The 27,367-nt window shown below is 37.2% G+C and overlaps 1 protein-coding gene across 1 annotated transcript; it reads right to left on the bottom strand.

Annotated features, from left to right (window-relative positions):
• On the bottom strand, positions 1–26,854 carry LOC128533122 (solute carrier family 12 member 7-like). The gene is made up of 26 exons (XM_053507344.1): positions 26,600–26,854; positions 18,982–19,070; positions 18,367–18,498; positions 17,969–18,115; positions 17,462–17,516; positions 17,227–17,357; positions 16,290–16,504; positions 14,784–14,995; positions 14,466–14,648; positions 13,504–13,602; positions 13,325–13,382; positions 13,013–13,187; positions 12,325–12,443; positions 11,930–12,028; positions 11,230–11,349; positions 11,010–11,114; positions 10,561–10,729; positions 10,257–10,452; positions 9,938–10,107; positions 9,733–9,864; positions 3,394–3,501; positions 2,520–2,627; positions 2,081–2,250; positions 1,896–1,910; positions 952–1,085; positions 1–490 (listed from the first exon to the last, which is right to left on the bottom strand). Exons 1-26 carry the CDS (start codon positions 26,712–26,714, stop codon positions 399–401), a joined length of 3,348 nt encoding a protein of 1,115 aa, XP_053363319.1. The 5' UTR covers positions 26,715–26,854; the 3' UTR covers positions 1–398.
• Positions 26,855–27,367: the final 513 nt, after the last annotated feature.

A 27,367-nucleotide genomic window follows, 5' to 3' on the forward strand; every position in this document is an offset into this window, starting at 1 on the left:
TCACACTGCATTACATGGTTTATTCTTAATGTGTTTGTCAGGGGCCTATTATTATACTTTTCATTTACTATAAAAGTTGTATAAAGTAGGAACAATCAGTTTACAGTGACTAAATCCCATTGACTAGTTGGAACTTGAATATTAACACTGTCATAAAATTGAGAGGGGATGAGCCATTGTGAAACCAATGCCAGTACTATGTAAGGAATTTTAACATTTATACTGCATTTATGGTATTGATACCATAATATAAATACATACATTAAATTATAGAAAATGTTTGACCAATAATGAATTTTTGCACAGGTCTAAATGGCTATCCCAGCGTGGTTAAAATGATGTTATACCTATTTCCTTACTTTTTACTTTTCCTGAGTTTTAGTCATTTTCACTGTGAACTATGAGTAAATGGTGATGACCTCTCTTCCTCCACCTCGTACAAGCAGAACCCGCTCCAAACCTTCCATTAACACCTCCAAAAATTCCATGTCTGGGACATTGTCAAGGAAATTTTCATAAGAGCACAGAGCACAAAGTACAATACAAGCAATTACTTATGGCAGAGTATTAACAATGATATTTTTCATCAGCTCATTTATTGAACAGTAAAGAGATGTAGCTTAACTTCTGAGTTCTTCAGACAGTTGTCTTAGAAAAAAATTCAATATTAGAGACACCATGAGTTTTTAATATTGAACTTTTTCACAATATTTACATTTTCTGAGATACTGAATTTTGGGTTTTCATTATCTGTAAGCTCTAATCAACAATAAATTTTTTTTATAAAAAATTATATATATATATACACACGTACATACAGTATATGAATATAAACACAGCTTAAAAAAAAGAAAACTGTTAAAAAATTAAAACTATTAAATAAGTAATAATAATAATAATAATAACCAACAATTAAACATGACCTGGTTAAAATAATGAATGAAAGGATACAGTTCTCATCCCCATCTTTGTTTTTAGGTGGTCCCGGCATATTCAGTAAAACAAGGTGTGCATTTTGGGATTTGTTGACCACAACTTCATTCAATTTAACTGCAGTGTGCATTCTTCTGACATTGGACTGGTTTCTATAAAACAACACATACAAATTTAATGAAGATACAAGTTTAAAAATTTGTTCCAATTCACATCACACCTACTAAACACTCACAACTACTTACAGTAGCACACAATACTAGCGTGCACGACTATGCTAGTTATTTTTCTCCAAACTGTTGAGTTTTCTTTAACAGCCTTGTAGCAAACTGTAATGAGTACACAGTTATCACAACGTAACACGTTACAAAGTAATGCGTTAGAGTACTCGGAATACTTTTTTTATGTAAAGAGTAACCTAATGCTTTAGGTCCGACCGTTAGTTATTTGATTATACTGTATTTTCAAAAATTTTATCCGTTATGCAGGCAATTTATGTAATTCGCAAGCCAGACAGCAGTGATTTCTTTGTGTGTGTGAAAGTCGTCCTACAAGCTCTGTACCACCCCGATAACCCGCATCCCCACACTGTTATTACTGCTGTTAATAGTTAACAGATTATGGGCCAAATTTCGCTGAGTGATGATGGTAGAATAATTATAAAGGTCTTGACTAAAACAACATTCATGAGCAGTTTTCTTTTTCTGCAATGAAAAAGTACTCTACGTAGTTACTTTAATTAAAAGGCACTGCTGTAATGTAATTGATTACTTTTGAATGACAGTAATTTTGTAATATAATTAGTTACTTTATAAAGTAACGTCCACCAACACTGGTTATCACTATGATTATGACCATGACTAAAAACAGAGCATAAAAGTATCAGCATTTATAAGTATAAGTACATTATTATAAGTATAAGCAAACAAAGAATAGCTTGAACAAAATTAAATATAACTTACAGGTGCTCCCACTCTCTGGAAAGGATGAAACAAAAATGTAGTTTTAGAAAATTTAATATACGCTGATTAAAAAAAACAGCATATGCTTTATATGTTGCATTCACTGATGTTTACCTACAATTAAACATTTAAATATAGCCACATTTCTGCTGTTGTATTCTCGTGACAGCCTGGGTAATACTTACGGTTTCATGTTAAAAATGTCCCGGATGCCTGTGTTAGCCTCACGGTGACGATGCCTCTCGGCAACAAATTTCTCTTTGGTCCAAGTCATGTGGACATGATGAGAGTCAGGGCTGTTCCTTTCTTGATCACTACCATGGCCCTTAGAATTCCTCTCATGAAACGTGTGAGCCTGTAAGATTAACAACTAAAATTTTCAGTAGGAAAAGACACAAGCTCAATAACATTTACAGTACAGATTTTAAAATAACCATGTTTTCTTTATCTCAGATAAAAACTGAAAAATGCTTATAAAAAGGTGAAACATTTTTTCTTTTTATTCCTCAGCAATAGTGTGAGAGAACCTGATAGTGTTTTTAACATAATTTGGCTACCCTTGAATATATTGTACAAATTCTTCAGTTAAAGTTGAATGGGTAGGTTAAGGAAAACTAAGAATACCTCATGCTCCAGTACTTCCATCCCAGGCACTTGTAAAGTGTTAGGAGACTGGTCCTTTGTGTTCCTTCTTTTAATGGAGCTCCTGGATTCGTCTGCAATGCATTGAATCTGGCAACAAAAAACAGACAATATATACATCAAAGGACAGAAGAGACAAACTTTATTAGCATTACCAAAATTGGAGATCTAAAATTTTTCATTCCTATCTATCTATCCATCTATCTATCCATCCATCTATCCATCTATCCATCCATCTATCCATCCATAAAACATTTCCAAATATTAGAAAATGATACAAAGAAGAATATTTGTTCTTTGTATTTGTATTTTCTCAGGAAAATGGCCAATTGTATGTAATAGTTTGATATAATCCTTATTGAAAATGCATAAGATATGGCAGGATAAAATTAAATATGATACATACAGTACTACAACTACAATGAGATATCGTTTGGGGTAAGACAGTAAATTTCATAAAATAGAATATTTATAGAATGTTTGATATTTTGCAATCTATTCCAAAAGTGACACACTGATCTCTCCTCTCACTAGGAGGCACAGACCTATTAATTAAGATAAAAATGTAATTATTTTACATTTTTGACACATTAAATGTAGATGAAACTGTAATTTTATTAAAAGTAACATCAGTAATCAATTCTGTTCAATTCAATACTGTTTATGTATATACTCTTCGGTTATCATATTTTTAAAAAAAAGGCCTGTTTGCAAAACACTACAAGAGGCAGCATATTTTTGTACACGTCCAAAAAAGGCATTTCATCTACATTTAACAGTAAGAATTCAGTCAAAAGCCTCTGGCAAATTTTGACCAACTATTATTATAAAAATTCCACAATCAGCCTGTTATTACCTCTCTTTCCCTCTCGGTTTTGGACAGCTGCATTTGTTTTAGCATTTGAGAACGCTGCTCCATCATTAAGGTCCTCTCATAGGTAAAGGCTGAAATATCGCCCTCATGCTAATAATAAGACAGTGCAAAAAGGATCATTACACTCAGCATCTCACAAACAATAAAGAAACAGTATATCTCAGGTTTGATTCAAGGGACAAATAATTTACAAATAAATGCATTTGCTGTAAATACAGTATATAAAACATAATGTAGACGTATACGTGTTGTAAATGTTTTGGTTTGAATCATATGCATTGTTTTTTTTCCTGTTTGTGCGCAGTCCTTGGTCCTTCTTTGTTTAAGAACAGAAAAGCCACAGTGGGGGAAATTGAAGTTTTGGTGTGTGGTGAAGCAGGCATTGTTTTTATGTGCCAAATACTGTATCTGGAACACGTTACAAGTAATCATTTAACAGACAAGTTATCTATCTGTTTTGCATTCACAATAGCAAATCTTTTGGCATTTCTTTGAATTATTTTCATTTTATTGTATATTTACACATTTTTATACGAGGGGTATTCAAGCCAAACAGTGACTGACTGATGTTTACAGAAGACCTCAAGCACAGTGCAGTGATGGGACTCTCCACCAAAAAGTTTGAATGGGGCATTTCTGTATTTGAATAACTTGTCGCTAACTTGTGGAAGAGACAGATCAGTCTTTGGGAACAAACTCCACTTGCACATTACAGGAACTTGGCTGGGAGTTATTGCCACATATCCCATTACAGTCCTGACCTCAATCAAAATATTTTTCACACGTTTGGGCCATGAAAGCAGTTCCTGGGATGCCAGGGTTTCAGACATGAACCAGGCAGTCAGATCATGGCTCCAGCATACTGAGAAAACTTTAACTTGCTGGTATCCAAGCACTAGTGAAACGCTAGGTTAAGTTTTTTAGTGTATCCAGGGATAATATAAAGAAATCATGGTAGTTTTTACTTTGTGTTCTGTTAATCTGCATACATCACAATTCCCGTTTTGATTTGAACCATTGTATAATGTCTTTTTATAGTTAAGTGGTGTGGCAAACACTTGGTACATCGCACTTTGCAGTGTGTGGGGCTCGGCAGGTGGGGGGTTTGGGGTTGTTGGCCTGACCTCTCTGTTCCCCAGGTCTGCTAGACTGGCAGGTCAGGACCATGGGGGCCCAACTTCCAGCACTTACAAGATCTGTTGATGATATCCTTGTGCCGAATGTCAGGCCTTCAGAGGTCTTGTGGCTTGTGCTTTGAGTCGTCAGGAATGTTTCGGGGTATTGTACACGATATTGGGCATTTTGAGGTTTTAATGTTATTGCTGATCAGTATACAAGTCACTTTTTGTGTGTTAATACATTACATCTCACCTGCACTATTTAACCCAGCATATGTGCTTCCGGGCGGAAGGGGAGCAGCGGTTATGCGAGGGGTGTGTGTGGTATTCGTGTGCGTGGCGGAGTGTAAAGTAAGCTGTTGAGTGTCTCTAATAAATGTTATCAACAAATAAACGTCGCGTTTATTTCAGTTTAACATGGTAGCAGAGGATGGTTGCTAAGGATGGCAGCCGAAGTTTGATGAAGCCAGACCGTACGAGTGCTGGAAAAATGAAATCAATGTCTGGAAGCGAGTTACCGACCTTGACAGAAGAAAACAAGCACTTGCTGTTGCTTTGGGGCTTGAAGGGAGAGCCCGTGAAACCGCAATGGAAATACCTGCGGAAGATTTGGACAGTGATAGCGGTATGACGACGTTAATGGCGAAGCTTGACGCCGTGTTTCTAAAAAAGGAAAAAGATCGCGCATATGAAGCGTACTCTTATTTCGATGGCATTACGGAGAACAGTTCAGTTTCCATGGCGGACTACATAATTGACTTTGAACAGCGTTACAACCGGATGAAAAAGTATAATATGACGCTTCCTGATGCTGTGTTGGCTTTTAAGCTTTTAGATACGGCTTGCCTCGACAAAAAAAGTAGACAGTTAGCTTTGACGGCCTGTACTGAGTTAAAGTTCTCCTCCATGAAGTCGGCTCTCAAAAGGATTTTTGGAGGGAAAACTACAGGATCATTGAATGGAATACAAGTGAACCAAGAATCTGCGTTTTTCACAGAACAAAGACCGCAAAGCAGAGGGAAACGGAACGGAATGTCGCAAAGTGGACTACAAAAGCAGCCATTACAGGGGACTAATCCGCTGAATAAGTTTGGTAAGAGATCCAGATGTGCTATTTGCCAGTGTACATTTCATTGGGCTAAAGACTGTCCTCATAAGAAAACTGAAGAAGTGCGAATAACTGAGGATGCAGATGTAGAAGAGTGTAATATCACACTGTTCATAAAGGCCTCCATGTCAGATGCTGAGATATTCATGACTGAATCACTGGGATCAGCGACTATTGACACGGCTTGTACTCGTACTGTATTTGGGGAGAAATGGCTAGAAAACTATATTGACGGCCTCACTCAAGAACAAGTAAACCAACTGATGCAAACAGAAACTCCAAGTTGCAGAGCATTTCGGTTCGGCGATGGGAATCTGGTTTATTCCACAAGAAATGTGAAACTACCAGCTAAAATAGGACTGACAAAATGCAATATTGAAACTGAAATCGTCAAGGTTGACCTTCCACTCCTGCTGAGTAAAACGTCACTGAAGAAGGCAGGTACCATTCTGGACATGAAAAAGGACAGCGCAGTGATGTTCAAACAATCCATTCCTCTTGAGTTTACTAGTTCTGGACATTACTGTGTAGACATCAGAGACAAAGAAGCTAAAAAAACTCAAAGTGAAGAGGAGGTCTTTACAGTGACAGAAAAGAGTCTTTCTAAAGCTTCATAAACAGTTTGGTCATGCGTCAGCAGACAGACTACAGAGACTTATTCACAGTTCAGGAAATAAGGACAAAGAATGCTGTACTATTCTACAACAGATAGTAAATGACTGTGAAATATGCAAGAAGTACAAGAGGACAAAGCCAAAGCCTGCTGTGGGGTTACCTTTAGCTTCAGAGTATAACGAGACTGTGGCGGTGGATCTGCACGAGTTAGAGACAGGTGTGTGGTATCTTCACATAATCGATCACTTTACACGGTTCAGCGCTGGAAACATTGTGACTACAAAGAAGTCATCTGAAATTGTAAACTCCTTCATTGACACTTGGATTAGTGTTCATGGCGCCCCTCAGAGGCTATACAGCGACAACGGAGGTGAATTTAACAGTGAAGAGATCAGAGACATGGCTGAGAATTTTAACATCGAGACAAGAACAACAGCAGGATACAGTCCTTGGAGCAACGGACTACTCGAAAGACATAATCAGATACTGACTGAGATCATCTTGTAGGTCAAACGAGAAAATGGATGTGACTGGCACACTGCCCTTGATTGGGCCCTCATGGCTAAGAACAGTATGTTGAACGTTCATGGCTACAGTCCGTATCAGTTGGTGTTTGGACAAAATCCTAATCTTCCTTCTGTGATAGTCGATAAACTACCTGCTTTAGAAGGCACCTCTATGAGTGCTAGAGTGAGAGAACACATTTCTGCCTTACATGCTTCCAGGAAAGCATTCACAGAAGCTGAGTCTTCTGAGCGAATAAGAAGGACAATACGTAAGCAGCTCAGGCCCACTGATGAAATGTTTGTGACTGGAGACAAGGTATATTACAAAAGAGGGGACTGTCCAGAGTGGAAGGGACCAGGGGTAGTTATTGGTCAGGATGGAGCTGTTGTGTTTATAAGACATGGGGGGGATTCTTGTAAGAGTGCACCAATCCAGGCTCTGTAAGATAAACAGGCAGGATCAGGAATCTCAGGATAAGCAAACTGTGAAAGACAACAGGCAGAGGAAAAAAAAAAAAAAAAAAGCAATGTAGCAGTAAGCTCAGATAGTGAAGAAAATACAGACAGCGAACGGGAAACAATCGGCGACAGGGAGGTAAATACAGAAGAAGTGGTTCATCCTAGTATGACACAACTGGAAAAGAATCACATTGTTTGTGATAACCCTGTCCCTTCCACTGGTGTAAAGATTAAGAAGGGACAAACTGTGACCTTTATGAAGCAGGATGGTGATGGTCTACAGAAAGCAAGGGTTTTAGGTAGAGCAGGCAAAGCTTCTGGAAAATACAAAAGCTGGTTTAATTTGCAGTATATTGAACCTGACGGCAGTGATGGGCAAAAGGAGCCAGTAGATTTATCATGTGTTGATAATCTGTTAGGGAGAGTGATGTGCTTGTAACAAAAGACATTTCATTTGATGTGGCTAAGCGGGATGAAATCATGAACTGGTGCAAAAACAATGTTTTTGAAGAAGTTGACGATGTAGGTCAAAAGTGTGTCTCTACCAGATGGGTCCGTAATCTCAAAGAAACTCCCAATGGCATTGTGCCCAAGGCACGACTCGTAGCTAGAGGTTTTGAAGAGCTTAATATTCACGAGCTGCAGAAAGACTCCCCAACTTGTGTATCTGAGTCTCTTAGACTATTGTTAGCAGTAATCTGTCAAAACAAATGGCACATCCATTCCATGGACATCAAATCTGCTTTCTTACAGGGCATGCAGTTGTCCAGAGAAATCCATATCAGGCCTCCTGCTGAAGCAGAAAAGAAAAATACTCTATGGAAACTCAATAAGTGTGTTTACGGCCTTGCTGATGCATCACTGTATTGGTACAATAAGTTGAAAGACATCATGCTGAGTACAGGTGGTAAAATGTCCAAAGTAGATCCAGCAGTATTCTACTGGTTGGATGAGCAGCGTAAGGTTACTGGAGTGCTTGCATGTCATGTTGATGATTTTCTTTGGGCAGGCTCGCAAAACTTCTCAAAAGATGTGATTCCTACACTTAAGTCTGCATTTCAGGTGGGACGTGAGGAACATAAAAATTTCTGCTATGTAGGAATGGACTTTGTTACTTTTAATGGTGAAATTCATGTACATCAGCATAGTTACATCGAAAACGTACAGCCAATTCACCTACAAGCAACGCGTGCCCTGCAGAGAGATGCCTCTGTTAATGAGACTGAAAAAGAGCAGCTTAGGTCAAAAATTGGGCAGATATTGTGGGTTGCAAAACAAACCAGACCGGACATCATGTTTGATGTAAGCAGATTGGGGTCAAATATAAAAGATGCCACAGTTCAGTCAATTCACGAGATAAATAAGGTCATAAGAAAGCTTAAATCTGAAAAAGTCACTCTCAGGTTTCAGCATTTGGGAAACAACGATGCTCTGAATCTGACAGTTTTCAGTTATGCCTCCCTAGGAAATCTTCCCGATGGGGGTACACAAGGAGGAATATTAATTGGTCTCATGGGAGAACGAGGGAAGTTTTCTCCCCTGTTCTGGCAGTCTAAGAGAATTAGACGTGTGGTGAGGAGCACTCTGGCAGGGGAAACTCTAGCCCTGTCAGATGGAATAGATAATGCTATCTTTCTGGCGACCCTTTTTTCTGAGCTTACGACTGAAAATCCTGATCTGAATGCTCCCCCTTTGGTCTGTGTGACAGACAATCACTCTCTGTTTGATGCTCTTAAGTCAACAAAACAGGTCACTGAGAAACGACTTAGACTGGAAATAAGCAGTATAAAGGAGCTCATACAAAGTAATAAAATAAAGAAGGTTCTCTGGTTGGACACAAAAACTCAACTTGCTGATTGTCTTACCAAAAGGGGAGCATCTGCTCTCATGTTATTAAAAGTACTCAGTGAAGGGCTATGGTGCTATTAAAAAATTATCTCGGTTGAAAACTGTTTTATAAAAACGTTTAAGAAAAATAAAGGGGCTACTTTCCAAATCTATGCACTTTCAATTGTATATGTAACTACTGTTTTGTTGTTTTTGCTGTGGCCTTCATTGTTCTGCAATGGTAACTAAGGACTTTGTTACATATATTATTCCCTTTTTTTTTTGTTCTTTTGTTGTTTGTTAAAAAAAATAAAAATATTTGGGTAATGTTAATACATTACATCTCACCTGCACTATTTAACCCAGCATATGTGCTTCCGGGCGGAAGGGAAGCAGCGGTTATGCGAGGGGTGTGTGTGGTATTCGTGTGCGTGGCGGAGTGTAAAGTAAGCTGTTGAGTGTCTTTAATAAATGTTATCAACAAATAAACGTCGTGTTTATTTCAGTTTAACACTGTGCATTGAAATATGAATTTTGCACGAATTAAGCACAAAAGTATTTAGATTCAAAACTGTTAAAGCCTCCTTTTAATAAATTGCATTTTACCTATATTTGAGTATTTAATGTACTTGTGCATCCATTTGTATTAAAAAAATAAGAAGGGTCAAACAATTCACTAATGTCTTACCATCTCAACCACCTCTACTTCAGCATTAAGACGCAGCTGATACATAAACATCTGCAGATCTTTCTTCATCTGAATGCTGTTGTCATCCAGGTGTGCCACGGTAAAGATGCGCATCTTACATTTTCTCCACACCTTAAGAAAGCAGTATTGTAAGTATGAAATCAAGTCATTCAACAAAATGACAACAGGCATTTCTCATCTGTACCTTGTGCTGGCGGAGCAAGAATGGAAGCAACATGAGCAGCCCTCCATCATGAACGATCCACCACACATCAATGGTTCCCTCAGTCAGACGCTCTGTGTAGCTCGGAAACATGTCACTGTTCTTTGCCACAAGCAGGGCCTGGTGCGCAGCAGTCGTCTCTCTCACTGTCTCTGTCACATTAAAGAGTTACCATCAGTCTATGACTTCAAATTGAAGAGAATGATTAACGTCAATGTTGAGAGATTAATAAATTCAATGTGATTAAAAGCAGACCAAATGAAGAAAAGTGTCTCTAATGAGGATGGCATTATGCACATACCGATAAAGTTTTTCCAGGAGGTTGCATCCTCAGCCTGTCTCCAGTTGCTTGGCCATGCCATCAATACAGCATTGTGTTTCATGCCGCCCAAACCAGCTGACTGGATCAAGTTGGAGAAACCATCTCTCAAGTTAGAGCACACCACAATATGACAGAAGCCTTTTGTTTTCTCTGAGGACATGGCTGCCTTGACATTCTGTAAAGAAGGAAAAATTGGTTTAAAATTGTATAAGCATCTTAAAACAGATTTTCATTTTTGCAATATTATTGCTTGGAAGAGCTTGAAGTGTTCTTTTGTACTCACTGTTTCCGCCCGTTTGGCATCACCACTCCGACTAATATAGGATCCCTGCAACACTGAAGACACAATGGTCAGGCCTTTTCCAGCCTTCAGCTGAGACGTGAAGGAGAGTAGTCGCGGATGCTTCACCGCCAAATCAGAGTCAAGACTTAGCAACACCAGAAGCTGGGGCCTAAATTACACAATATTTAATAGGCATTTATTATTAGATAAAAAGATCTAATAATATTTCTGGTTTTGGTTAAAAAAAGATTTTGTTATCTGTCTGTCTTGAAGTGTGTTTTCATTATAACTTCAGTATTTGAGGTTTTCTAGTATTGTATACTAACCGTTCTCTTATTTATTTTGCCGAGTATCTAGCTGTTTTGGTTGCTACTTTGGTTTTAATAAAACTAGTAAACTCACACTTGCATCTGTCCACTTCAAGAAAGCCTTTTTACACCTGTGCTTACCTCCAGTTCTTGGTATGAGGTGGTGTGTCTTCTAACTTGATAAGTGCGTACTGTGCAGCATTTAAGGACAGCCCTCTAATTCCATCGCCCCATTCCTTCTCCGCCCTAAGAGTTTAGAAAAACAATTAACATAACAAAAAGAACTGTCTCATATTATTGGTAGAATTATTACTACTATCTACAATGCAGGCAGTACATTGCTACAGGGAAAGAGACTCACCCTCTGTATTCAATGTATTTATATATGCATCCAGCAAGTAGCATGGCCACCAGGGCATAATACCAGGATGAAACAAACATTAGAGAGATGCAAAGAGTCATGCCCAGGACTGAAAGACTCCTAAGGGATTAAATGCAGTTTATTTTACATTATTTCATGCAGCAAAATAATGAATAATAATAATTAAAAATTCAAATCCTAAAATGCTTCTGAAATAAAGGAGCAAAACATTAATTATGTAAAGCAACACAGTAAATGTGCCATGTCCTGAATATTCTGATAGACATAATACCCTGATCAAATCACTTCTACCATAATTACAATTGTATTATTACAACAAAAACTTGAGGATATAAAGTACAGAGTTTGTAGTCTACACGTGATGAATAAAGTTTGAATCAAAATGTTGCATAATCCAGTCATATTTTGACTCATATTAGTGGTGTCAATCATTAAAATAAGTTTAATAAAACATTTTTTTTAAATGTTTCTACTGTTTTTGTTTTTTTTAACATAACAGCTTTTGTTTTTTTGTTTTTTTTAAAGGAACTGAATCTGCAAGTGACACAGACACATGTGTAAATGAATGACAATTAAGGAATGAAAAGGAATTGCAGCAATTGACAAAGTATGTATGTTCCTAATCACTTGTTTAACTTGTGTTTTCTATAACTGCACACATTATTCTTGAGTAACATACCAGTGATAGAATTTAAACCTTGGTCTCCAGTTTGGGGTGCGTAGGAGTGTTTGGACAGCACAGGCCAAGTTTACAAAAAGGTAGCACATCAAGAAAAACCTATAGAACAAAAACAATGCATGATATGACAAAATATACATATTAGGATATCTTATTCCGTTTTAATTTAGAAAATAAATAGCATTTTTATGTTTTTTTTTTTTTTTTTTTACCAAATGTAAATATTTATTATGGCAAACATGCCATCCCGATAGGCAGGACATTTTGGGTGTTTGCATTTTCTAATAATAATAATAATAATAAAATATAATAACAATAAATTCATTTTGAAAATATGTTTGTTGGAGGACAACGGCAAGGGGAAAGAGGAGGTACCAGCTGAGGTGCATACTCACATTGAAAGAATAGGAGCAACCTTGTCCACAGAAGCAATAAGAATCCCAATTTCACAAATTCCTACTGTTAGCAGCAATGCCCAGGTTGGCTCACCATTTGATTTACTGTGACCAAATACCTACAAAAAAAGAATGCGACACACCCGTTTTTAATCATGAGCCATTATGACTAGGTTTACCAACACAGTTTGAAAACTTCCTACAATTTCTTTTACTTTCTAGACCATGAAATAAAATATAAAATATAAAATTTATACATTTTATATAAATTAAATGAAGTCAAGTGTATTCCCATTATAATCCAAATCAAGCCAAAACAAGTATTTATGGAAACCATGTTCTTAAAATGCAATTAATAATAAACTTTAATTGCAGTGCATGGGAAGGGGAATCTTCAGTGATATGATTTTGGATAAATGCTTAATGAATAACTATTCAGACCCATCAGGCAGTTATGTTATGTGCATTTAATCTTAAAATCTTATGCATCATCCCTGTGTTTTCTTGTTTCCAGTTGACATATTTCACTTTAATAAGATGGGTAGCACTTATCTAGGGACAGTAAATATAATGAAAGTGAGGGGGTGATGAATTATTTTAAACGTTATGGCTTTTCTAAATAAAATTACATGGCTCATCTGTGAAGGGTGGGAAACCTATGCATCCATTTTAAATAAATAAAGGTAACCTGTAGGAAAGGAATGAGTCCATCGTGTGCAATAGCATGCAGAAGCCTGGGGGCTCCAGTCAGACTCTGTAATCCGGCACCACAGCAAGAAAAGAAGGAGCCAATCACAATCAACCATGGTGAAGGCCAAGCCAGAGTGCCGATGACTGGGCTTTGTTTCACAGAAAACCCAAACCTGTTTAGACAAGACAATAGCTGTCTGTAATTTCAGCACTGGCCACATGTTTTTAAAACATACTTTTATCAAGTAGTAGAAGTCTGAAAGCCAGCAAAAATAACAGTTTTTCAATTTCCAACCAAAATAATACTTACTTATCTCTCAATAACGCTCCCTCCATGCAGGCCCCAAACAACACTACACAAGAAATATCTAAATGCTGCAATTAAGGTTCTAACTTCCCAAAAACTTAAAGACCTTTTTGGCATTAAAAGGGAAAAAAACCCTGACCCTCAGGTTGTCTGATAGGTGATCCAATTCTACAGAAGGATACAGATGATGGAAGTGGTACCAATTGCCATAATGGTGCCAATGGGAATAGACCTCTGAGCATCCCTTAGATCTCCTGACCGGTTCGATCCTGCCATGATTCCTAAAGTAAGAAACATGTGGTCAATGCTTAAATAGTAATCATGGAATAACAGTTAATTATTCACATGTAAGCTTAGGTCTACTGGATCCAAAAAAAGCACAACAGTAAACTTTAGCATAACACACCTTATGTACGTGACATCTAAAATATAGCAAACAGATGTTTTAATGTTTAGGTCAAATTTATGAAAAACATTTAGTTAATACTCTTAATATTTTATCTTATATATTATAAATATTTTATAATATTTTATCTTAATATGTAATAGCAATAAATATGAGAAACCTTTTGGGAAAATCTGTGTCAGAATGTCGGAACCATTAACTATTAAAAAATGCTCTTTTATATCATAAGAGTTTAAGGTCACCCATTCTATTATTATTGTATCTTTGAAAGCAGATTTTTTTTTGTCAAAATGTGAAAAAAAGACATCTCTCCTACTCTGGTTAGATTACATTCATCAACAATAATTAACCACTTTAAAAATTATAGAGAAATAACTTCACAGATTACTCCATAGACCATAACTGGTTTCTAAAGTGGACAAACATTAATTCAGCAAAAAAAAAACAAAAAAAAACTCCCATTTCTCTTTCACCAATGTTAATGTTAAAGCACAGCTAGTAAAAATGGAAATATACGATTTGTGTTAAGCATTCATTTACAAATGCAACTTAATAATTAAAATAGTCAATTAAAGTGAAACATTTATCCTGCATTGGCAGAATATGGTCAGGGGCAAAATAATAATAAGGACAGCAATAAACAGATGAATATTGCTTCCAATTTCACCTTTAATGTGCATGCAACATCCAAAATAATGTTATAAATGTAAAACAGCCATGTGTACACTGTGGTCTCACCTGTGACTGAGGGGAAGTAGATGCCCACCATCATTGTGAAGAAAGTGGTGATGTCATTGTAGATATATGGCAACTGGTCTGGTACGTTATTCTCAGAGTCTTTTATATGCTCTGCTGAAAATGACGCCTGGTTCTTCGCCTCTACCAGCTTGCCTTCAGAGCCATAAAGTCCCCAAAGGTTACCTGAAAGTAGAAAAAATGTGATACTGTAGAAGTTGTAATTTTACATATACATTTGGTATAATATTAGCAAGAATACTGATGTGATATTAATATTCTAAGAAATGTATAAATGTGTAATATTATAAGAAATGTCACCTTTGATAACGTCACTTAGCAGGCCTGGAATGCCCAGGATCTCTGTTACATTATTGTGTGTAAAGTATTCATCACAGGTTGCATTAAGGGAAGATGAACTACAAAACAGGTTCCACAGGTCTGTTGTGTTGGTTATATTGTTGATCACTTCTGTCTTCATGCATTTATCAAACTTCATATTTTGTAGTGTGCGGTTACCAAGCAGACATATTCTTAAAAAAAAAAAAGTAACAGTCAATTTATATTGAAAGTGTGTAACTAAGCAAATTAAATGATTGCAGACGATACAAATATACACTGTGTGTGTTGCTCTTTCAGCTGCTCTTAAGAAGGAGTCGCCAAAAAGGGGTGGCTGGGAATCGAACCCAGGCCTTCCGTATGACAGGCACAACACCTACCACTGAGCGACCAGTGCCCTTCACAATACAAAAATACACTATCTGACCAAAAAAAGCTGCCATTTCAGAAGGATCAAATTATTAAGCTTCATGAAGAAAAGTAAACAAGTAAGGGAATGTGAAATTACTGAAATTGGATTTACAATCCTTGAACATATCAAAACCTGGAAGGATAATGCTAAACCATCGTCTATGGGAAGAAATATGGTCGAAAAAAAGAAACACAAACAGAGATCACTTTAAACATCTTGATGAACTTGCATCCAAAAAAAGTAAAAATTAATCAGGCATGTTTAGTAGTTAAAGTAAGAGAATTTCCATACCCACAATGTGATGAGAACAGGATTGGGACTAAACAGCTTTGTGGCCATAAGTGTTGGAAAAAAGTCATGAATTCAAATTGACCCAATTCCATAGGTGTGTCAAGGTAAAAAGGGAAGCACATGATGCGATGCACCCATCATGCATAGTGCCCACTGAACAAGCCTTTGGAGGCAGAATTATGGTTTAGGGTGGGTTTAGCTGGTCAGTTCTAGTTATGTGGCAAGTCAGCTGATGACCTGAATATACCGAAAGACTAGGTTGTCACATCAGTGAGGTTCTTCTTTCCCGATGGCACAGCCTATTCCAGGACTCAGATTGTGAAAGAGTGGTTCAGAGAGCATGAGGAATCACTTTCACACATGAACTGGCCACCACATTGTGTGCTGTAATCAAACTCAAGGGTGACTGAAGGAAATCTTCATTATATATGTATATAATGTAAAATGTAACAACAGAAAAATTGAAAAGTGTCAATTTCATGATTTGTAAATTTATTATAAATGACGGTTTAGAGATTGGTGGCTGGTACAAGCTCAATGTAAGCACTAAATAAAAATGATAGATGAACAGTGATAAATAAAAGTGTTTTACGTATTCCTCCATTATGTTAGCTTATACAGAAAACGTTAATTGTAAAAAAAAACGTTAAATGTTTAAAAAAAAAAAAAAAAAAAAAGGGTTTCTCCAAATTTCACTCAGCAAAATTCACTGCTTATGTCACGTGATTAACTTCAAAAGGTCTATGAAATCAAGTAGAGTTTTTACAAGTGTAATGTATACTCACTTAAAATCTGGTGGGCTGATGACAGTCCTGATGACTCCAGCATAGATGGCCATGATGGACAGAATCACACAGGAAAGAAAGACCAGTGCCAGTTTATTTACATATCTGACCCCGACAAATACCACCAGAGCCATGAGGGCCAAGCAGCATGTTCCATACACCCGCATATGATTCAGCTGCTCGTTGTACGAAAGTCCATTTGGCACTATGTACATCTATATATGAGACAGAACATATGATAAAAGTACAGATCCACAAGAGATCCAGTAGTAACAGCTAGGGCTGATTAATCCTAAAAACGTTGGCAAATTCGTTGTGTCGCGTGACGTGGAGACATTCGTTTATTTAAAAAAAACATTAGTTGAGCGCGGAGCAGAGTGAACACACTCAGTCTCGTGCACTGATGCTAGCAGAGTTCGGCGCCTCAAAGACAGGGCGGAGCAAAAATAAAAAAAACGAGCGGAGGTAGAGGAGAGATACGTACATGGCGAAGGCAAAGAAATATGTAATCAGGTAAATGTCTGCCCTACTGGCTCCTAGTGCGCGTCTCTTACTGGTATAATCAACATCTGTGCACACGTGTACTGTTTACTATAACACTGTAACCACGTGTGTGTAAAACATATTGTAACATATTTTCAACATATTTTGTGTCTGTATGCGTGTGTGTACAGCGCGCATGTAAAGCAAAAGCAAGTCTCATTAGAAAATGCATTTTCTCTCTCTGCTCAAGGCTTAGCCTGCTCTTTGCCTGCTGACTAGTCTATTAACCACCCATAAAAGCACTGTCCAATAACTTATGAACTAATATGACTTTTTTTTTCAGTCAACAACTACATTTGAAATTTTCGAGCATGGTCGACATACCAAACTCTGATAAACTTCCTAATGGAGCCCATTCATAATCTTTCTACAATCTCGGGTTATATGTACCCACCAAAAGGATCTCTATTGTGCCCAGTATGTACATGGATCCAGCAAAGGTTGTACCGAGGTAGAAGCATAACCCAACAGCCCCTCCAAACTCTGGACCCAGTGCCCTAGAGATCATGTAATATGAGCCACCAGCTGGAAAAAGAGAAAAAGAACACCCAAGGCATCTTTTATATTTATACATAAATACTGAATTAAAATGTAAAGGCACTAAGTAAAATGTCTGTTGCTTGTCATACCTGGAACCATTCCATTAGTTGCAATAGCACTCATAGATATCGCAGTCAGTAAAGTCTGTAGAGCAAAGAATAGACTATTAAATTGCTCAAATAAATGATTTGCTAAAGATTCAAAAGTATATAAGAACACCTCACACTCCTACAAAGACTATGAAGTTCATATCATCACAGAACCCTAAAAATATCCAAAAACAAAGCGGGAATGTGGGTCAACATGGAAAAGATTTAAGATTATCAAGCTCATACTGCTTGTCACAAATTTCCTATCCCACATATGACTGTGCGCTCACCAGGTCCAGTGAGATCGAACAGAGTTATTACTGATCAGAGTACACTGTCTTTTTAGGTGCTCACAAGCTTACTACAGTGTCGCTAAATCCGGCTGGTTGGCATATACTGTATACCACAATATGCAGGCTGGCATAAATACCACAACATGAAATAAGTTTGAAAGTTTTTCTTAAACAGAGAAAATGTGTAGTAGGTACAGATGAGTTTAGTACTCACACAAGCACAACACATGAAGACAATGGCAAAGGAGCCTAAAATTCCAGCTGTGCCTACAATCCAGGTAAGGCGCAGAAATAAAACCACACCCAAAATGTTTTGCACACAGGGGAGATACACACCAATAAATGTGCCCATCTGAGGGCCCTAAAAACACAAAAATTTGAGAACATCAGGCACCATATTCTTTGCAGAATAAAAGCTATTTTGGTTATTTAATAAAAGCATTAAGTAAGCCATGCTTTCCTTGCACACATTTTAAAAGCTTTACAAAGGGTTTTTATGCATGAGCTCATAGGGCATACAAATAATACTAATGTATTATTAAGTCTATAGTTTATTGTTGGTTATAAGTAGCTTATCATCAACATGCTTAACTTATGTAGTATGAGACTGACCTTGACGGTGACCCTCTTGAGCCCATCCTCACTCTCAGCTTTCTCATGATCTACAACCCCTTGGGGCAGGTTGGTATAATTGGCCAGCTTGTTGAGGAGGGCCGACACCATTGGAGTACTGTCCATTTCCTCCTGTGTGTGACAAACGTCAGTGTTGAAACAAAAATATGGTTTTCATTTTTTTATATAATTGACGCTAAGTATGAAAAAATGTATGCACTTTGTGTAAAAAGGAAAACAGAAAATTTGTCTTATGCAAAGACCTTCATTTGTGAACCTGCATTTCTGATAGTAATTAGCACTTTGTACAATGGCCAGCCATAACATTAAAACCAGTGACAGTAAAACACCTAGGTTTTGGGTTCCTCCTGTGCCACAGGGGTGGCTCTGTCTCCTGGGGGAATCGTATTAGGATCTGGGGATTTTGGAGGCTTGGGCTCTTTACCTGCTTGGCCCTGTGTGTGGTGGGCTGTGGTGTACTTGGTGCTCAGATATCACGACCTGTCAGAGGTTTGCTTGGTGATCACAGTTAGTTTAGTTCACTTAGAGGTAGCGGTGATGTTATGGCTGATCTGTGTATGTTTCATAAGATATTTATGATCAATTGAACTGTACCTCGAAGAGCGCCATGTTTTTCCCGTCACAGCTTCTGTCATAGTCAGGAACACTAAGGAAGGGACTGTCCTCTCCAGGGGTTTCATCACCTGATAGACACACAAATACCTTATTTAAGCATAAACATGTTTCTATTAGTTTGTGAGCATAAACGTAACATAACATACTATTGTTTTTTAAAGTAAGAAATGAATATCTTATGGCAACAGTTTAAATTCTTCATTATTCTTCATCTTACTCTTTTACATACTGCAAAATAAACTAATTTGAGACAAGAAACAGCATATAGTTTTTTTTTATTGTACCAACTTACCAGCATATAGTTTTTTAACTTATTGTACCAAATAATTTTTAAAAATCATGTACTTATAATTGTACTTTCTCTAATTTACAGTAACTGAAGTGTATGAAACTACAGCTATAATCTTTTTGAGGATATAATAATGACAGTCTTTAGTACTCATGGCTAAAACAATAATAGAGGGATTAACACTAGGCATGTGCATCTGCTGTGCTCAATGTACAATTTAGACAAGGAAAGGAAACCAAAGAATGAAAAGCAAACTAATCTTTTTTCCAATCTGCTGATGGAAGAAGGTCAGTATGGAAAGGTGTGTATGTGCTGAATACGGAAAAACGTGTAGTAAATGACAAACCCAACTGGACCTTGCTCACACAAGATGGGAAAGAACACAATACCTAAAGTAGCACCGTCAGTTACTAATTAAGTTTTAAAGTTTTTTTTTAACCACACAAAATAAAGGTTTTATCATCAGATGGCATCAGTTCTGAAAATAGCATTGCTAAAATATTTGGCCATTGTGCTCCTCAAAAAGCTAAAGTGCTATCTATCCAGACCCACTTACTGTATAAAAGAAGCTTTAGAAATAAAGTTAATTTATTATATTATTATTCCAACAGTTACAGCATACAGACAAGAACAAGGTATTAATTTCAATGCAAAATTTTCTAACATCAGGGAAGAAAATGTTTTTTGATTTCAAGCTTCATAAAAAAAATGCTCCAGTAACATTAGCACTGGTTTTAGAATTATAGAGTACATTACATGACTAAGGCAGCTGAGGCTACTATACCCTAAATCCAACACAACCTAAGTTGTGCATACTGCAGAATAAACGAAAATGATGACAATCGAGGTAACATTGTGTGTTTTACAAACTATTTAAACTTTTAACCCTTCCCTGTAATCCATACCAAAGAATTCTCTGCGATCAGATGGATATTGCGATCTGTTTTGATTGCTTTATCCAACCAGATACAATTTTATCTCAGATGGGTTTCTCCCATTTCCAGTAGCACTGCTCTGTACTATTCTGCACTGTAGCGCAGAGCTCAACTAGCACAGCCTCTGTAGTGAGACAAACCTTAAGAAACACTCTTCCAAATAAAGAGTGAGACCTCAGATGGCTGTCAAAGACAGTGTGCTCGTCTAACCATGTGCTTTAGTTGGTTGAGTGCTAGTCTTTATCTCATTATCTGTCCTGTTCAGCCACCTTACTTTTTGTTTACCATATTTTAGTCTTTGACTGCTATTAGGTGGATATTAATGCTCTCCTCACCTCCTATAGTTTATAGAAACTCTGTTTTCTCTATATATATTGTTCTGCTTATGAGAAATATATTCTGCTTTATATTATTCTGCTTACTGTGTCAAATAAGTAAATAAAAGAGAATAGTGCATCTTTGGCTGAATTGAAGACAAACGTCATACACAGTTTTGTACGATTGGGCCCAGGAACAGAGAAATAGATATCTGCTTGACTGAGTAATGAAATGAAATAATATCAGCTTGATATGTGCCTCAACGTGTTTTGTATAAACAATGAATAATTAACTTCAAGCATATTTCCACTTTACAATGTGAGATATTTCCTACTCCCCTCTGTTAACAGTCCCTTTGTTTACTTATAACATGAATAGTAGATAGATGTGATAACCTGGTCATTTTGTATAGTCACCAAAAGTTTAATGTGTTTGACAGTTCTTAACCCAATTGTAGTAATTTAACTTCTTAGGGTGCTTTCTCGCCTATAAGTTTTTTTCAGTGTTTACCCCGAAATCATTTTTCAAACACAGTGCCAAAAGGATCATATTAGTTTTGTGTGCACACGCTAAAATGATTGGCTTTACATTCCTCATGCAACATAAGACTTTTAGTTGGTTTTTTTAAGTAAAACAAGAAGAGAACTACAACTATTTATTGCGCATAAAGTACTCAGGTCAAAAGCTACTAATTATGTCACAATCGAGGAACTTAGAGCAAACTTTCCTTAAGAAAAATAATTCAATAAAAATAAATAACATTATGCTATAACATTATCACTCATTTCCTCACTCACTCATCATCTATATCCGAGGAGATTCAGGGCACGAGGCCGGGTACATTTTGGATTGGTTGTTAACCATTGCAGGGCGCATACACACACTCACACTATAGGCAATTTGGGAAAACTAATTAGACTTGGTGCATGGCTTTGGACTGTGAGAGGAAACCAGATGACCTGGAGAGAACCCACCAAGCATGGCGAGAACATGCAAACTCCATCGACATGGGACCGAGTTGAGAAATGAACCCGGAGGTGCAAAGCGACAGTGCTAACCACTAAGCCACCATGCCACTGCTATTAAATCATATCATATATATCATATCATATTATTCAACTCATAGTGTTATTATATTCTGTTAAAACTTTACCCAAGTAAACAGTAAGTCTGATCTGAGCACACAGGGCCCAGCAGCTAGCCAGCTAATTCAAATAATGTTACTTAATGCTTATCAACGAATGAGATTATTAAACATGGCTTCTACAATCATAAAATCCTCCATGGGAAACAGAAAAAAACAGCGAACAAAACTGCCAATATTTTCACTGCTATTATTGGCAGGGTTTACTTCTGTAGGCAGGGTTTACTTTAATGTACTTGAGGTAAAGTTCATATTGATTCGTCGCTTTTTGACTATGCTGGACTGATGGAGAGACAGAAAGGTTAAACGTAAAGCCCCACCCATTAAGAACATTGATCATTTGTCTTGAGGTTCAATTAGCACGTCTCTCTCTGCCTCTCACACACTCGCTCGATTACACTAAAAAATGTGATTTCCAGGATATTGTAAATGACTGGCGGGCATCATGGAGCCGTTATCAATGTGTGGGATAACTGTATAAGCAATCTTAAACAGAATGAACAAAAGGTTTGCTTAATCACCTTGCATGTTAACAATGCTTATATTCATGTTCTTTAGTTGGAAACTGATCTGTCCAGTTCACCATTTACCAAAGCATAAGCATGTTTATTTAACAGCGTTCTTTTAGCACAATCATCAACAACACTATTCCGGGGTTTGTTTTTCTTAACAGAGCCGACAGAACCTAATCAGACTGAAGCAGGGAGAGGAACCTGACAGAGATCCATAAAGCACAATTATTTCCCTATGTACTTTGAAAGGGATTGCATAAAAAATGGCCCGTAGAGTTTTCAATATATACCAGAGTAATAAATTTACTAAATTTAGAGTTTCTGTCTGAAACCTGCAGTTAGCATTAGCTCCAAGATCATAGGTTAGCTTAGAGAGGCAGACAATAATACTGGGGAATTCCGCATGTAGCTTTATTCAGTCAGACTATAAAAGGCGACTCTTCACAACACTATACGTACCTTATGCACCACTTGTTACTGAAGAAAATAAGTTCAACGACATAGCTAATCAGAGCAGCACATGCCATCTTGTGGCACAATTTGGTACTACCATCTAACTACCTTCCCAAACTTCTTATTGTTAGATTGTTAGAGTATATTGCACAATATAAGTTTTTTTAAATAAGTTACGGGTCGCACAGGTGTTGTGGTGGGGTGGGGGGTAGTTGGGGTGTTGTGTTATTGTTGGCATGGTGGTTCGCCAGTAGAAACATTGTCTTAGGAGAATTTTATATAGAACTGCAAACATTTAAATTTAACACTCATTTCTGTTGCTAATCTTTCATTCAGTGTTTTTAAAATGCACTCATCGTGCTCAATCACTTCCTGCGTATTTATGGTATTGTGCTGCTTGATGTTTACAATGTGCCAACTCACACTTGTATCTAAGCAGAAGGTTCTCATGCCTAACAATATGTGCAATGAAAGAATGCTTGCTGAACGTCTCATCATTCACATATTAAGGTCTGCCCATTTGGGTGTGTTGCCTACACCTATTGTTTTCTGGGATGAAGGTATTGTTTGCACAAGGCCACTTATACAAACCATCACTTTAAATTGGTCAATGGTCTGAGGGAAATTGTCCAAAAGAAGTTTAAATCCTTTGTTCGAGTAAAATGACTGCTCGTCAGTTCTAATGGGTGTGTTCTTTGTAGATTTCTATCAAAACTTGCTGTCTGTTCCAAAGAAATTAGCAAACCTTTGGTAATACAACCTGTTTTCCATGCATCTTCATATATCTTTTGATCTTGTACATGATTTGGAGGACTTGTCAATGCATAACACATTTTAGTCAATGCATAAAACACAATTTAGTTAAAATATTTTTTTTTTAATTCGTATGACAGCTTTTCATATACAGAAATTAATCATTTTCATTATGTCATTTTTTATACATCTTGCACCATTCTTGATTGTATACATTTTTATTTATATCCGGTTTACATATTTTAATGATTGTTTAAAGACTATTCCATAAACACAAATCCAGGAGTAAACCTACAACCAAATTAAACGCACATTGCAATTAGAATTTTTAACAACATTCAACTATGATGACAAAACATACAAGCTTTTGAAAATACATTTTGTCAGAAATCACTGTAAATATATTTATAAATTCCAAAATTGGACACCAAAAAACTACTTGAGATTATCAATCTGGTCCAAACAACACTAAAGCTCCCTTCTAGACACTAAAGCCGGTTCCCACCTTCATGAGTCTCGCCATGGAAAAAAAATCATGAATCAGCTGTGTATAGTCACTACCAAGGTGTAGTGACTGGCACCTTACCAGCATGGGCACATCACCAGCATGGGCTACATGTTTTTTAAACAAGCTATGGTTGTTTATGTCTCATAGGTCTGTCGTAGGTCCATGGTATGTTTCTATAGCCCTATCCGTGATCATTTGTGGCCTTCTGGAGTCAATCACAAGGCAGCCATAGTGTTGCAAGGTTTTCAAAGTGCCAGGATTAAATTACTGACAAGTAAAATTTATTTTATTTGTATTTTCTGTTAATATTTGTGATGAGTTTTGCATGTTAAAATCAGCACCATCCCACAAGTTAGTGACGCCTTGCTGGGAGCACCGAGAGTGCGAAAAACATATCATAATGATGATAACATGCATGATCATTTTTGTACTGCTCTTTTGAATGTCAGATTTCTCATGTCGCTGTGTGGGTCAATTTTGTTAGTACCCTTTTTCTAGTTTGTGAAAAAGGCAGGGGGCTGACTGTGAAGGTTTCCCACTCAGATGTACGAGATGGGGAGGGAGGTAGCTATGTGAACGGCATCACAGGTCTCCTGACTGGAAGCCCAACTGCAAAGGGAGCAGGGAAAAAGTGCTCATCTAATTTTGTACAGCAATGCAATTAGTAAAATCATTTGCAAAACAAAATGCTACAAGATAAACCATCAGTTCATTCATGATACTGTGAATATATACTGTAGAGTATAATTTCTTGTTTCGCAGGCATATTCTTCTGTTTTATATAAAAAGCAATTATTGTTTTTAATAAGTTTGATACTAGTGTAAAATGTGTCATCTAAAACACGAACATTTCTTATAAAATCAATTGGCGACAGGCTCATGATTACCCAAGGCTCACCTTATGCCTTATACCTTATGTGGACCATCTAAGTACACCATAGAGCTATTCTTAAGTAAGCATCATTACTAAACGTGCCTGACTGACCCACACTCATTCATGTAGAAACATCACTCGATATCTGCCATTTGCTGGTTTAAATCTTTGAGACAGACAGCTAAATTTATGTATTAATAGCTGTAAAATCATCAACTGATCCTTGCAAAAAAGTGTTTCTCCAAGTTCATTACCTGCCCGCCCCTTCATTCTCTAATTACTTCCTCTAGATAGTGTCATCCAAAAACACGGTCTCAGCTTCCACTACTACATTGACAAAATGCAACTTTACATATTATAATCACAACAGCTTTTCCTTAATTTAAAAATATTGTTGATTCTCTGTATTTTCCAGCTAAAGAAACAATCATTCATGATCGTATCACATTCAAACTTTGTTACTACAATAATATTCTTGTGGATTCACCCTCAAAATATCATAGGGCTTTTCCTGCCATGCTTCTCATGCTGTCTCGTTCCCATGACCAGATCACCCCCATTCTGTCTGATCTCAATTCGCTTCCTATCCTTTACTACATCCAATTCATGTTAGTCTTTATCAACAACAAAGCCTTTCCCACACAACTCATGCATAAAACCGTTTCATCTGATTCAGATCTACTTTTTACCCCACAGAGGACTAAGCACCAATCCTGGGGTGACAGAGTTTTTTTTTTATCACTGCTCTTACCCACAGGAGCTCTTTTCTAATGGACATTAAACACTCTTTCTACTTTCTAGTGTGTTTTGCTGCTTTTTTTTTTTCAGAGAAAGAGAGAGAGAGAGAGTGCGATAACTACTTTATATTTTAATTGATAGTGTTGTAAAGCATCTTTGAGCATCTTCAAGATCACAAAAAAAAATTATTCAAAAAAGACATCATTGCTTACAATCTGTTGAGTTAAGTAAAGAGATGTTGGTATAATATTTATCAACAGTACAATAATAGTATGTAAACCACAATTTCATTAGAACACTGTCTATATTAAATCTTTTAACTCAACTATGAAAATAACAAAATATAACTTAAATAGTTTGTTACCCATTGAGCTGTGTTTGCAACTCCTGTAATCGTAAAAATCATAACAGTTACTGTTTGCTTCAGCAGATTACAAGGAGCACACAAGTGGAAAAGCTGGCTATATAAACATTTTTATTAACCCCTTAAGCTCATGATGCTAGATCACACTCCTCACTCTTGTAACTAGAGTTTTGGGAATGTCCAAAATGTTTTCAATTATTCCATTTGGTTCAATTGCTTCGAGTTTACAACATGAACAACAATATAAATACCTTTTGTAACGTAGTAGAATGGTATTACTCAAACACAACTACAGGATTACAGCCAAGAGAAGAATTACAACATAACAGCACTGAAAGCCATTACAGATCTAGATCCAGTTTAAACCTAACCTTGTGATTAAAGTTGTATTTAGTCCAAGATAAAGTTTATATTTGGTTTTTGCCTAGTAATTTGTGGTCATAAGTGGTTTTAAATAGATAAAAACAGAAAGACAGAAAGAGTGACGTGGAGAAACAGGACAATTAAAAAAAAAATACAGGAAACCACTGCTTGTTTATGGTACACAAGTACACAAACATTGTACAAGAATATAAACAGAATTTCACCGAATGTAAGAGCTGGTGGAAAGTCATGACTTCTTCCGCGTGCCTAGGCGAGCTCGCGCTCTCTCTCTCTCTCTCCCTCACATACACACACACAAAGGTTAACCTTTCCAAATGAATCTTACCTGAGGAAGGTCCAAACACATGTTCTTGCCTCTCCTCTCCTGTGGTATTCCCATCACCGTTTGAACTCGAAGCATTACAGTCCTCCACCGGCACCACCGTGAAGTTAGTGGGCATTTTGCCTCGCCACACACACTCCTTCACTTACGTACGTGTGTGAAATCAGTCCTCGTCCTTATTCCTAACTCTCTCTCTTCTGCTCTCTCACCCATACACACAAACACACACCCATTCTCCTTTCCAAGTTTCGTCACTAAACTTTTAGTTCTCTCTTACTCGCTCCGGTGCCGCTCAGCACCCACGTGATCCCCTCCACCGAATAAGAAGCTCCGCCCAACTCTTTCCTCCCCCTTCCATCCATCTTGGCAAACACACTTCCAAAAGCACTTAGCAGTACTAAATTAACACGACGCCCCCTAGTGGTGAAGCACGTGTGTTTGGTTGGATGTTTGAATATAAAACTCTGTGCGTGTCCAGATAAAAAAAAAAAAAGTAAAACACTTGTTGGCTTTTTTCCTTATTTTATTTAGTCATCCTCTTTATTTACCCGGTTCTAACTCGCGTCTAATTTACTCCGCCAGGAAACACTTTAAACCTGGCACATGTAGCTGTCTGTTATATTTTAAACCTGACATTTCCAGCACAGTGTTATTGGGTGGCGTTTCCTGCCTCTGTTCGTGGCATTTCAATTTGCCCTGAGAGGATTTATAGTGAGGTGGTAACTTGTGCTGTCTGGAAGGCCACGCAAGTTACGACGCCTGAACAAAAGA

This window comes from Clarias gariepinus, chromosome 11, assembly GCF_024256425.1.
Source record: "Clarias gariepinus isolate MV-2021 ecotype Netherlands chromosome 11, CGAR_prim_01v2, whole genome shotgun sequence".
Taxonomy (NCBI): Eukaryota; Metazoa; Chordata; class Actinopteri; order Siluriformes; family Clariidae; genus Clarias; species Clarias gariepinus.